General features: G+C 38.5%; 2 protein-coding genes across 2 annotated transcripts in view; one reads left to right on the forward strand and one right to left on the reverse strand.

Moving 5' to 3' along the window:
- The window catches only part of LOC117296636 (metabotropic glutamate receptor 1-like), a 22337-nt gene extending 16320 nt beyond the window's left edge, over positions 1-6017 (reverse strand). Inside the window, exon 1 of the mRNA XM_033779659.1 lies at positions 5908-6017. The gene's annotated coding sequence lies outside the window, so the exon portion shown is untranslated. The remainder of the gene's footprint in view (positions 1-5907) is intronic.
- LOC117296973 (di-N-acetylchitobiase-like) lies at positions 1408-12302 on the forward strand. The gene is made up of 7 exons (XM_033780075.1): positions 1408-1610; positions 1994-2132; positions 3794-3996; positions 7930-8092; positions 8875-8972; positions 9944-10093; positions 10949-12302. Exons 1-7 carry the CDS (start codon positions 1464-1466, stop codon positions 11144-11146), a joined length of 1098 nt encoding a protein of 365 aa, XP_033635966.1. The 5' UTR covers positions 1408-1463; the 3' UTR covers positions 11147-12302.
- Positions 12303-13146: the final 844 nt, after the last annotated feature.

Raw genomic sequence — 13146 nt, forward strand, 5'->3', positions numbered from 1 at the left:
AGAGCAAAATAAAAAGTAAACTTACAAAATAGACAAAACTTCGGTATGACTCGTGAAGGAGTACATGCATGGAGCCCCGATTTGGCACAAATCAAGTTGTACAGAAAAGAAATAACATTGGATAAGTCCGCTGAGGTGTCGTGGGTATAAAATTAAAAACGAAGCTCTGTATGTTTACAGGTGCTTCACAACCAAAATGGATACCACACAGGCACCATGTTTTTAGAAGAAAAAAAATCACAAAAATGTGTCGAAAGTAAACTCACCCAATGTCGCTCTTTTTGTTATTCCAATGTATAGGCTGTGATGGTTTGGCATCAAATGACAGTGTAATATTTTTTCAATCACCTAGAAATTTCCCAGTCAAGTGGTTGGCATAGGGATGAAGTGTTTTCGAGACTGATAAATTAGACTACGGGTCACGAAGACAAATCATATCGATAGACAGTACAGCGTACCTTGAACCGCCGATTTGGTATCCGTGGAACTTTTATATTTTGCTACATGTAGTTTATGACTGAGCCAATATTTATTTAAGTATGTCCTCTCCATTTTGATGCAAATTATGATTTTACATCAGTCGATGTGGTTTGTATTGTGCGCTTTTTCTGAACTATGACTTGCATTGTGGAGATACGATTGCATTTTCCGTATAAATAAATGATTAATACATAGATCACAACACAGTACAACTTTAACGCAGGATTGTTGTATTGGTCACTAGATGGCGCTGTTCTTACTTTCTAAGCTTAATAGTCGCTCAAGCAAAAACAGGGAAAAGAATATTAACTAATATTGTTCTAGGGTAAGACATATTGTTACCAAACGGATTACTATCAACACCAAGCCTACTCTCGCACATGATTTTTTCGAGAACAAAATCTGTCCACCCATCCCGGAGTTTATACTCACTTCCATTTCCCAAATCGAAGGACTATACGACCACAAACTCTCTGAATTGTGTACTCTCTAGATTCAAAACAATTAACACTTATTCATATTTATTATGAGAGATTAGTAACCTTACTTGTAGTTGTACCCAATGTTGCACTGTTCTACTGAATAATATTTATGAGATAGGCCGATTGCGTGACTTATAATATTATGAGAAATAATTCATATCAATAAATAAATCATAACGTCATATAAATTAGGTGTGAGCCTTCATTGATTTGAATCGTTTCGGATACGTTGGAACTTTTCCATTACACAATTCTATGTCTTTAACCTCCTATCAAAAAATCCTCAACTCTGCCAGAGTTATCAAAACATTGTATCCAGTAGTAGATCTGTACAAGGAAGTAGAATGTCTATAACTTGTGTACAGCACTATGTAACCTCGAGGTCTGGTTTTCATGCCATTGTAATAAACATAATAGGGAAGTAAATTCAGAAAATATATGCTATTAATTTGTCACTGCATCACATACCCCATTTCACTCTTACCATAATAAACAAACATCATGGCAGCCCAAGCTCGCTGTGCCTTTCTGGCTGTGCTATGGTTATGTTATTCTGTGCAATGCGTGACATCGTGGCATTTGAAAAGTGATTGTCCCTGTTCCGATCCCTCGCTGTGTGATTCGGTCACAGCACCCCCAAGGAAAGAGGTGAGTGGGGAATTCAGTGTGCAGATTGTAATGTTCAATCCAAGTAAATAAAATACCGGCTATAACACGTATTATATAGAGACATGAAGAGGAAAGACATGTGCCACGGTTGATTTCGTGACCTCAAGTTCTAAACTTGAGGTCTCGAAATCAAATTCGTGGAAAATCACTTCTTTCTCGAAAACTACATCACTTCAGAGGGAGCCGTTTCTCACAATGTTTTATACTATCAACAGCTCCCCATTACTCGTTACCAAGTAAGGTTATATGCTAATAAATATTTTGAGTGATTACCAATAGTGTCCATTGCCTTTAACATTTATTTCGCAAATAATAATAAGCCTATAATTTAGATAACCTTATAATGTTTGTTTCTTGTTTAGATTTTTGCTTTCAGTTACGAAGCAATACACTGGGCAAAGTATGATTGGTCTAAAATCACCACCATCGCCATGACTGGAGAGTACCTGCCTGAGATCATGTGCCACGCCCACTCAGTGGGAGCGAGGGCTGTTGTTAAAGGTAATTAGACATTAGAGGACCGCGAATATGACGTCACAAGCCCAAACAGCGCCCCACACGCAATGATGGCTTGACCTCAGAGATGGCGCGGTCTGTAGTAGATGCAAACACTGTATTCCAGACATGAGAGCCCAAGAAAATGGATACGGTGTAGAAAGCATGCCCAATTGTGTCCTGGTGGTTGTTTACTTCCAACTTGAGGTATTTTAAATGACATTGTGCCCTGATAAATGGTCCTATTTGTCGGGAGGTGTAGGGACATTATTTTCAGGATTGATACCCGGACGTTTGGAAAATTCCACTGGTGTGGTGTGTGTTTTTATTTGGAGGGTGAATAACTCGACGGGCACTGGGACTCTCCATATTAAATTGCAGAGGATTAAAGTTCAAGAGTCAATGAATAAGTTTCCCTTACTGTAAATAGTTGTGAGACTTCTAAGTATTTTTCGTTAATTTGTTTTATTTATTTTTTATTTAGCATTTTGCGCTATGGGGAGTTCATTTAGTTGATGCACTCTGGTGGTCTATGTGAGTTGGATTTGAAAATATATATTAACGCTGGCCCCTCTCCCAAAAGGCAGATTCACTTTAGCGATTCCTTATTGGTGCTTGGTATTATAGTTATTTCCATAGTTTGATTTCATGTTTCTTTAACTTTTTGTTCTGCCATTCAAATATAGGTGCCAAACAGGCTTGTCAGACCATGGATCTCTCCATGGTAAGACACGGTCTGAATAGGCCTACTACTAGAAACTGTAATACGTGAATTAGTTTTCAATTATTGCATACAGGGAACAACTTCAGATACATCATGTATATAGAAAAGATCAATGACAGAGACCGTGTATAACAATGTCATTGAGATGTAGTACTACAAGTTTTACAAGCACACTAACATTGTATTTCAATAAATATACTCTTAACAAAACAAAAAGTTTCTGCTCTGTGTGGCCCGTTAAGAGTCACTTTGGCCCGGAATAGGTCAGTAAACGTGTATTGACTCATGATTCTGGGTAATGTTGACCCAAGAATTCCTCAATTTTGTTCATGCTGAGTCGAAAATGGGCATTTTATAGAGTTATGTGTTTGCCCTTTAAAGGCAGTGGACACTTTTTGGTAATTACTAAAAATAGTTATTACCATAAAACGTTACTTGGTAACGAGATGGGGAGCTGATGATAGTAATAAAACATTGTGAGAAACGGCTCCCTCTGTAAAGTAGTTTTCGAGATAGAAGTAATGTTCTACGAATTTGGTTTCGAGACCTCAGATTTAGAATTTGAGGTCTCGAAATCAAGCATCTGAAAGGAACCTCGTGTGACAAGGGTAATTTTCTGTCATTATTATCTCGCAACTTCGATAACAGATTGAGCTCAAATTTTCACATGTTTGTTATTTTATGCGTATGTTGAGATACAGCATCTGAGAAGACTGGTCTTTGACTATTACCATTAGTATCCAGTGTCTTTAACATCTAAAAAGGGTAAAATTTTACACAGGTTGGAAAGCTGTTCTGTGTGAAACACCGCGGGTCGATTCTGGTCTGGCACTTCTTTGATTGTGCTTACCTCTGAAAAGACCATGATAACTTCTTGGTATTACCGTTCGGACTTTCAATATAAAACAGCAACATAACAACTGAATTTTCCCTTTTCTTTTAGGCATTTTTCCAGCCGCTAATCTAAGCAACGCTGAGGACCGCACAGCCTGGATCACACAGCAAGTCGCCCGGACCCATTCGCTGTATCTTGACGGCATCAACTTCGACATTGAATACGCGCTGGAGGAAAAAGACGCCCATTATTTAGTTGCGCTCGTTAATGAGACTACGACTGCTTTCCACAAAGCAAATCCACATTGGCAGGTATTGCACTGTAACTCTGGCTTTTTATCTGTGCTCTATCGGTCTATTGGAATGACGAGGCCAGAGTTAATCTAACCAATGTCACGGGGTTTAGAAAAACAATCATCAAACGAGCCTTTGATAAATTTTTTATTTTTATTTTTTAGTCCAAAGTGTCGCTATTTGGGTAGTATAGGATTTACACATTGAACGATATTATTCGCCCATTTTCACCTGCATGGATATTGTACACAACCAATTGTGTTACTATTCACATCATTCTGCCCCCCCCCCGCCCACCTCATGCGGAAATAATCAAGTTCATGCTACAAGTTTATCAATCACCATTGACATAATAATTTGAACCTGACGGTCATCTTAAGTGAAACAGTATAGGCTAATTGTAAGTGTAGTAAATATACATATCGCCTATTTTCACGTAACATTATTAAATTGTTTCATTCACATAGTTTTTTTTCACCAAGCCAAACAAGGAAAATAGCGTTCAATCTGCGGACAAGGAGTTATAGCTCTAGTTTTGCTTTCAGTTTCTTGCTACAATTTTGAAAGGTGTTTCCTGCTACAATTTGTTTACTTCAAGATTGCTCTGCTATACCTCAAAAATATATGGTTAAATTTTTGGCTTTCTAAAAATGTTTTACAAATTAATTTGACGTCAAGATTGTGTGTGAGTCCAGTGTTTTAGCCACGGTGGTTGGGGCACACTGGGCGGGCCTGCCCAGAACTAACAACTTTTGCCAAGCACTCTGATCTGAGCAAAAAAAAACAACACTTTTCTGCCCAGAACAGATCCCCCCCCCCCCCCCCCCCAGATTGCACTTCAGCAATGATGGCCCCATATCTAACCATGAATAAGTGTGTTTGACCGCTCGCCCTTTGGTGAACTAAATTGGGTTTGTAGCCCACAACTATAGATGGTCAACAGTAGCTATACAACACTGTGTGTGACCACAGGCCCAGAGCAATGGTGTGATGAGATGTGTCCTGCTACCACTTTTCTACACCAATATATGTTTCTGCTCCAACTTAAACGAAGTTTTATGTTGGATTTGTTTTAAAAAATATCAAGATATATAGGCTAACCCACGAGGAAAGGGCTTTGATTTCGTGTTCATACATTGTCTAACAGAAGGCTACGGTTGCCAGATATTGTAATTTATTACCTCCGGATTGAAAAAAAAAAAAATCTGTGCAGACGGCATTGTGCAGACGGCATTGTGCAGACGGCATTGATATTAATGCCAATTTACACCGCGATCGTGTTAGGGATTCCTATTGTTTGAGAAAGGAGCAGCCACAGTTGGTTAAGTTATATTAAAAAAAAAAAACATACAAGAGTTTGAGTTCATGAATAGAAATTCCAGACCATTGTTGTCTTTTCATGGAAAATTTGTGTCACTATACGTTCCCCATTTACGGGCAGCGTTATTCATACCATAGCAACCGTAACAGAATTTAATTTACTTTCATGTTAATTTGTTTGAGGTGTGTCGTGCAAGAACTATCGCATTGTGTTAGGCTAAGTGCAACCTAGTTTGTGGTTCAGTGAGCAACACAAAGATGGCTGCCTATGAGCTTATGCGGCAACTACTGTTCAAGTTTAAAACATAATATTGTTCCCAGCTCCCCTCCCGTCTCTAATTACTGAAACAATTATATTTTCTGGTTCGATGCTTGCATGGCAGGCCGCTAACATGCTCACAACTTCTCACTGTACATGAAAACCGTTTTCTGTGTTCTTTAAGACAGAAATTTAGCCGCATGTGGTCCGACCATGTTGTCCGACCAAACAACACGTGTTACAACACGCCGTGTACGAGGCGGTCTTGTAATGTATGACTGCAGGTTTTACGAAGACATAGTTTGCGTCAAATTCTGCCAATAAACACAAAACCATGAATTGGGACTTACCACAAAGTCATCCGAGTGTTCCCATCGACACTGTCATACTATCATGTCGTCCGTTACTTCCACAGGCACACCAAAAAGAGTAATTCACACCAGTGTACGGCACGGCGAGTGTCCTGCTAAATCCATTGCAGACGACTCAAATGTGTCACTTTTTAGAAATACCGCGCGATACGTGAATTTGGACACCGTTTCACATGACCAACTCTGAAATACATCCGTGCATCATAACAGTTTTTAACACAGTTTCTTCTCTCTGCAGAAATTACAAATACATCCATTTCATTACTTTACAATCCAGGGATTTTGTTCATAAAATGCCGTTGAATTATTATAGACACTTGTACCATTGCCTTGCTGTACGGTGTGAGATAACTTGCTTATAATTAAATAACACGGCACTATATTATTGCCGCGCACTCGTCCAGAACTAATAACATTGGCATGGTGCCTTGTGCCGTGTTTGTTTTCGCAACATCGTGGACTGTTGTTTCCTTTCTCTTTCATTTTCTATAGGACACTGGAATGGAAATTGTACAAGAACAAAAAAGTATTCTCGCAGGAAATATCATCAACTGGGACAACGTATTGAATTTGTTGTACCAGTGTGAAATATTTAGTGTGGCCTCCAGGTTTACATTCAAGCTGTGTTATAATTTGACTCGTGTAGGACTGGCCTAATTATTGATTCTAAGAAATAATTTAATAAGTGTTAAACCTTGCAAACGGCTACCGTATGTTGCGGGTCATCGTTGCGAAGTGTGCATATTGAGTGCATTGATAGACACTTTGATTTAAGCCAAAATGAGTTTGCCAAATGAAACACGTACCATGTAGGCTTGGCATTTTTTATTTTTCATTTTTTGCTATAGCCGGAGTAAGAGTAAAGAAAACGTTACGAACATTACTGGTTGATTTTGAAAAAAAAAGTATATTATTATAATAGTCGTTTCGTAACGGGTTCTCTGAAAGACCTACTCTCACAAGTCATTATGTGATACCATTAAAGGTGCATCAGGGGTAGGGGCCCTTTTTTATTAGTGGTAAAAACTGTGTGCTTGTATTTCATTACAATCAAATAGATTTGACAGATCGTGTTCATTGCATTGTTGCGTCATTCGTAAACTGTTAACAAGAACCACCGGCAAGCTCAAGTGTGCTTAAAGGAACACGTTGCCTTGGATCGGACGAGTTGGTCTATAAAAAATGTTTATAACCGTTTGTTATAAAATGCATATGGTTGGCAAGATGTTTTAAAAGTAGATTACAATGATCCACACAAATTTGCCTCGATATTGCGTGGTTTTTCTTTTACTTTGCGAAAAAACACGGTCGGCAATTTGTGGGAGTCAAAAATTTGACTCCCTAAAATGGCCGATTAGTCGACGAGGTAAAAGGAAAACCGTGCAATTTCGAGGTGTGCCTGTGTGGATCATTGTATTCTACTTTAAAACATCTTTCTACCCATATTATGCATTTTTATTAAACAACGGTTACAAACGCTTTTCAAAGACCAACTCGACCGATCCAAGGCACCGTGTTCCTTTAAAGCAGTGTTTATTAAAGGGTACTACTGCTAATGGCCCTCTGTAAATAAAAAAAAACGTCTGCTTACAGGTCTTATGAAACTTTGCATCTACTTAGCAAGAAGTCATTGTTATAGATACATAACTCTCTTATACACTGTAAAAAGTGGGGTGTAAAATTGGTACCATGTTTTGTCACATGATTAATATAGATAGAATTAAAATCTACATCATAATATCGTCTCAAAAAACATAACACCAATTGAATTTTTCTGGCAGAAATGTGTATTATTTTTAACACCCTGAGGTTTAATTTTGTATTCTAGGTTGGTGTTTGTGGCAACACCCATGGTGTTATTTTTTTTTAACGACCCAGTTTTTTGTAGTTGTACAATGGGTTATTATTGTCAATCGACACTCTCAACAATCGCCCAAATATAATGACTGTTCCCACTGTATACACTGACGAAATAGTACTACTTTTACCTTTGACTTGCAGGTGACCTTTGACACATTTCCGTATCCGGGATGTCCAGCAGGTCGTTGCTATGACTACACATCTCTAGCATCCTCCTGTGATTTCATTGTGTTGATGGAGTACAACATGGGAGGGCTTGGCCCAATCGCGAAATCCAATGACCCTATGAAGCTGGTCAAAGTAGGTGAGGTTCCTTTAGAATGTATAGCTGTCAGTTTTTGGGAGGGGTCGGCTTGCAGTTGATGGGCTAAGAAACCGGTGCCATGTTGGCGTTTTCACAGCACTCACGTAGGTGCATTTATTTACCACAGCAATGCATAAATCAGTGAAAACAAAATATAAGCATCCAAGTTTTGTTCATGGGTATTTTGAAGAACAGATACAACCAAACCATTGCAGTCTTCATACGGGGTACAGTATGCCCCTTATCGATATTTAATACTCACATGTGAGGACTGTACACTTGTATTAGGAAGAAGTAGAAGACAAAGATAAAGAACTGTCTGATATTGAGTCCAAAAACATAACTCAAAAGAGAGACCACCCCAGTGTTGTATGACTCGGGACTCGGACTCCCCCTCTGACACCAAAGTCTTGGAATCGGACTCGGTACAATGACTCGACTACAACAATGTCATTAACCACATGGCACCACCACAACTGACAGTTTCGCAACCAATATCACTGTCCACATAGCGCCTGATTGTGCAGTACTCCCATGCCCCCATAGTATAACCATTGCAGGCTCAAAAACAGTAGGCCTATTAGAAACATATAACATAGCATTTAAATCACGTATATAAGGCGATTATCATTTTTGTTTGTTGAAGAGGTTTAGATTTCACGTTGATAAAAATCAAACTGGAACCCGTCAAATAATGTTGAATTGCACTATAAGATATTTTGTATGGTATTTGAGGCATGGTATTAAATATTTACTTTCCAAGATCTTCTTCTACTTTTCAGCGGTGGAGTCATTCATTGTTGATGGGATACCAGCCGATAAGCTGGTACTCGCCGTTCCGTGGTACGGCTACAGTTGGACTTGCACCCACATACTTCAGGTTTGTTTGTTGACTACTGGTGTCACTTAGCACTCTACGGAAGTTGAGGTGACAGCTCTACTGATAAACTAGAATTTTTTTTTTTTTTTTTTTTTTATAAAGTTATCTGCTGGTCCAGTTTTCATGGATTAGCGTTGCTTATTACTTGAATATGAAGCAACGGTTTGTGCTATAAAAACATAGTAGGGACTACATTTTGATAATGTCCCACACGGTTTCAGAAGACACGTTTTGAGTCAGTGTAATCCCGAATCGGTCTTATGACACAGGAATTAGGTCAATCTTATGCAGAATTAGAGTTAAAATCACATTGCAGCGTGACCCAGAAGTGGGTCAGAACCTCTCCAGAATCAGGGTCAATCTGACGGGGGAATTTTAAGAAGTTAAAAATTTAATGTCAATCGTATTCTCCTTAAATGTAAATAGAGTAAACAACAGCACTCTTTACATTTCGAGTTGTCCCTCATACGGCTCTTTAAAAAGAGTGGTGGTTATTTCACTCTTTTAGAGGGGTTTCACTCCAGGACAGAGTAAAAATCACTCAAAATGATTCAAACTTCAATCTAAAAGAGTGGAAGACCACACGAAAAAGAGTTGTCCCTCTTGCTCTTCCAGAGAGTGTTTTTTTCACTTTGCATTTAGAGAGTTGTGCTAATAAAGAATAACCCTACTATTCTAATCATCGGTTCATTAACACTGAGACACTGTTTTTGCAAACATAATTCTTTTCAGCAGGCCAGTGTGCTTCGCTTTTGAAAGGACAAGGGCACCTATAAGGCATTTTCCCCGGGAAAAGGCATGGACCATTCCTCCATAAAAATGGCACCCTGTGAGTAAATTGTAAGTTTCTAGTGGAGCAATTCAAGGGCACCAATGCAATGACCAGGGGGGTATGGAGGCAATCCTCTTCGATGCCTCCGTGAAGTATCAGGCCTGCTTGTATAATTATAAACGGTTTTTTTCTCTTCCAGGACAACATCTGTTCCGTTCTCAATGATGCCACGAGATACGGGGGTGTCATGACCTACTTATACTTCAGTCAGATAACAGATTTACTCAAAAACTCAACCACCGGACGGCTTTACAACGAAACATTTCAGTCGCCATTTTTCAACTACAAGGTGACATAATTAGCACTGTATACTCAGTATTTACCCGAATTATGTAAGACAAAAAAATCACAGGCATATTTTTTTACTCGGTGTGTTTCGAACCCACGACCCCTTTGTCATGTCAACTAGACACTGCTCAAAAATAATAATAATAATAATAATAATAATAATAACAGATACTGCTCTAGAATAGCAAAGGTCGTGGGACCCGAGAAATATGCCCGTGGTTTTTTTGTTCACCTCTATTAAATGACATACCACTGTTAAATGACATTATACCACTGTTAACTTTAGTCAGTATTTTTTGTTTTTAATAAAACAGTAGACATGTCATAGATAATAGGGTCTTCCTATATGAGCAAAATAGAATAACTGACTGCTCTGGCCTTGTGGGTTCTTCCCCCTCGCTGGGGCAGAAACTCCAAAAGGTGTGATGCTCCTCCACCCCATCCCCCTTTGTTTCCCAAATGAAAGTATTAGCCGGGCACCCTTTCTCTTTGGACACCCACCAAGATAGCTCAACAAAAATGCCCCCAAATGAATGGTTCATTACAACAAATAGCACCCAATGGTGTCATTGCCATGTATGACCCGACCCATCCAGTTTAACGCTGCATTGAAAAGACAAGTCTGGCCTGTCTCGTTGCCGAATCTATTCGTTTGCCTCGGCTTTTTGGAGGCAAGACTCCGTGCAGTTCATGGGGATTTTACTTTCTGTCTTCTTTCGTACAAAAAACTCGAAGTCACTGAAAAGCCATTTCCAGTTCCCCTTTGTGCTAAGAATTATGCCTTGTTGACATTGTCGTGACAATTAGGTCCACCAGTTATTTAACGGTTCATGTTGATGTTTCTTATACGTATTAGGATGAAGGAACCGGCAAGATACGGCAAGTTTGGTATGACGATGCCTTCAGTTTATCACTTCGTTACCAATACGCTAAGAGCCAGAATCTACGGGGTGTTGGCATGTGGAATGCTGACTGTCTTGACTACAGTGGAGACGACGAAGGAACCAGACTAACTAAGGAAATGTGGGATGCTATCGATCGGTTCAAAGCATGAAGCAGTTCCCTAGACTTGAAGAATGTATCACCCCCTAATTGGAATAATGACATTTGAATCCAATTGTTCTTAGATTGATCAAAACATTGGCTATGAAACGTTCATCTTGATACCAAAAGTGTTATTTCATTTCATTTCAATACATTTATTTCAATGTTGCCATAAAGTTACATTTGTGTACATCATTAAAGTTAATATACATGGTAATGAATAAATAATGGCAAACCACAGATGAAGTAAAGACAATAACAATTTACACGGAAGTTGAGTAAATAATGACAAACAGGACAACATATAGGCCTAGGGTGAAGCAAGGCTTTTGTTCCCGTACCTACGGACAGACAAAAAACGAACAAAACAAACAAATACACCAACAGACTACCACAACACTGACTTACATACAAAACATGTACATGTATGGGTACAAAGACAAATATCATCCGGAAAATATATCATAACTTTAACTAAGAATTAAGGACTGCTTTTAATTTTTTTGCAAATTTTGACAAAGTAAGTGCAGATTTAAGTGAATCACCGAGACTATTCCAGTACCACGTTGGACAAGACTATTTCTAAATAAAGATGTTCTGTTGAAATGGACATAAAGATTTTTCTTACGAGTACTTTGAGTATCATACGAATGAATATTTGAAGTTAAGGTAAAGACAGAGTTAAAACAAGAGGGTAATGCATTATAGTTGTATTTATACATAAACTTACCTAAGTTAAGGCGATAAAGATCATTTAGTTTTAGAAGTTTAAATTGTTCAAAAAGTGGAGCTGAATGATCACGATAACCAGCATTAGAAATTATTCGAACAGCCCGCTTTTGTAAAGTAAATAGTTTGTTACACTGAGTTGAAGTCCTAATAAATCCTATTAAAAATACAACGGGGAATGTAATTATAATAAGTCCCAAATTGTTTACATCAACACATAGTGTGTGCCTACGTTCCCGGAAGCTGCAAAAAGAGACGCGGGGTATTTCTACATGATATTATTGTTGGAAATTTCGTTTTAAAGACAATGGACACTTTTGGTAAATTATCAAAGACCAGTCTTCCCAACACCGTGTGTCTCAACTAATGCATACAAATAACAAACCTGGTGAAATTTTGAGCTCAATTGGTCGTCGAAGTTGCGAGATGAAAGAATAAACACCATTGTCACACGAAGTTGTGTGCTTTCAGATGCTTGATTTCGAGACCTCTCTAATTCTGATGTTTCGAAATCAAATTCGTGGGAAAATTACTTCTTTCTCGAGCACTTCGTCACTTCAGAGGGAGCCGTTTTTCACAATCTTTTATACTATTAACCTCTCATTACTCGTACCAAGCAGTTGCTAAACATTATTTTGATTTACCAACAGGGTCCACTGCCTTTAACACTTTCACCATCATACTTTCACTCAGTGTCGGGGTATTGCGACGCCCTTAAGAGCTTGGCTTAATGGAAATAAATCAATCAGTGGGTAACTAAATGATTCGAAATTACTTTGCATGAAAGTCACTTAGAAGTAAAAAATGTTTTACTTTACCTTAGTCTATCAGATGTGTTGGAAATAATGGTCCATTCAAGGATCAGTTAATTGCACACTTCGGCCTAGGCCCTATTAAAGATCAGACACTGGACACTATTGGTAATTGTCAAAGACCAGTCTTCTCAATTGGTGTATCTAAACATAATAATGCATAAAATAACAAACCTGTGAAAATTTGAGCTCAAATGGTCGTTGAAGTTGCGAGATATGAATGAAGTAAACAAACACCCTTGTCGCACGAAGTTGTGTGCTTTTATATGGTTGATTTCGAGACCTCAAATTCTAAACTTGAGGTCTCGAAATCAAATTCGTTGAAAATTACGTCTTTCTCGAAAACTACGTCACTTCAGAGGGAGCAGTTTCTCACAATGTTTTATACTATCAACCTCTCCCCATTACTCTTTACCAAGAAAGGTTTTATGCCAATAAATGTTTTGAGTAATTACCAATAGTGTCCGCT

This window comes from Asterias rubens, chromosome 11, assembly GCF_902459465.1.
Source record: "Asterias rubens chromosome 11, eAstRub1.3, whole genome shotgun sequence".
Classification (NCBI taxonomy): domain Eukaryota; kingdom Metazoa; phylum Echinodermata; class Asteroidea; order Forcipulatida; family Asteriidae; genus Asterias; species Asterias rubens.

Excerpts from the sequence above, each read along its gene's own strand:
- LOC117296973 (XM_033780075.1), top strand. The coding sequence starts at position 1,464 with ATGGCAGCCCAAGCTCGCTGTGCCTTTCTGGCTGTGCTATGGTTATGT. Across the intron at positions 2,133-3,793 it reads AGCGAGGGCTGTTGTTAAAG|GCATTTTTCCAGCCGCTAAT; the intron begins GTAATTAGACAT and ends CTTTTCTTTTAG. Across the intron at positions 8,093-8,874 it reads TATGAAGCTGGTCAAAGTAG|CGGTGGAGTCATTCATTGTT; the intron begins GTGAGGTTCCTT and ends TCTACTTTTCAG.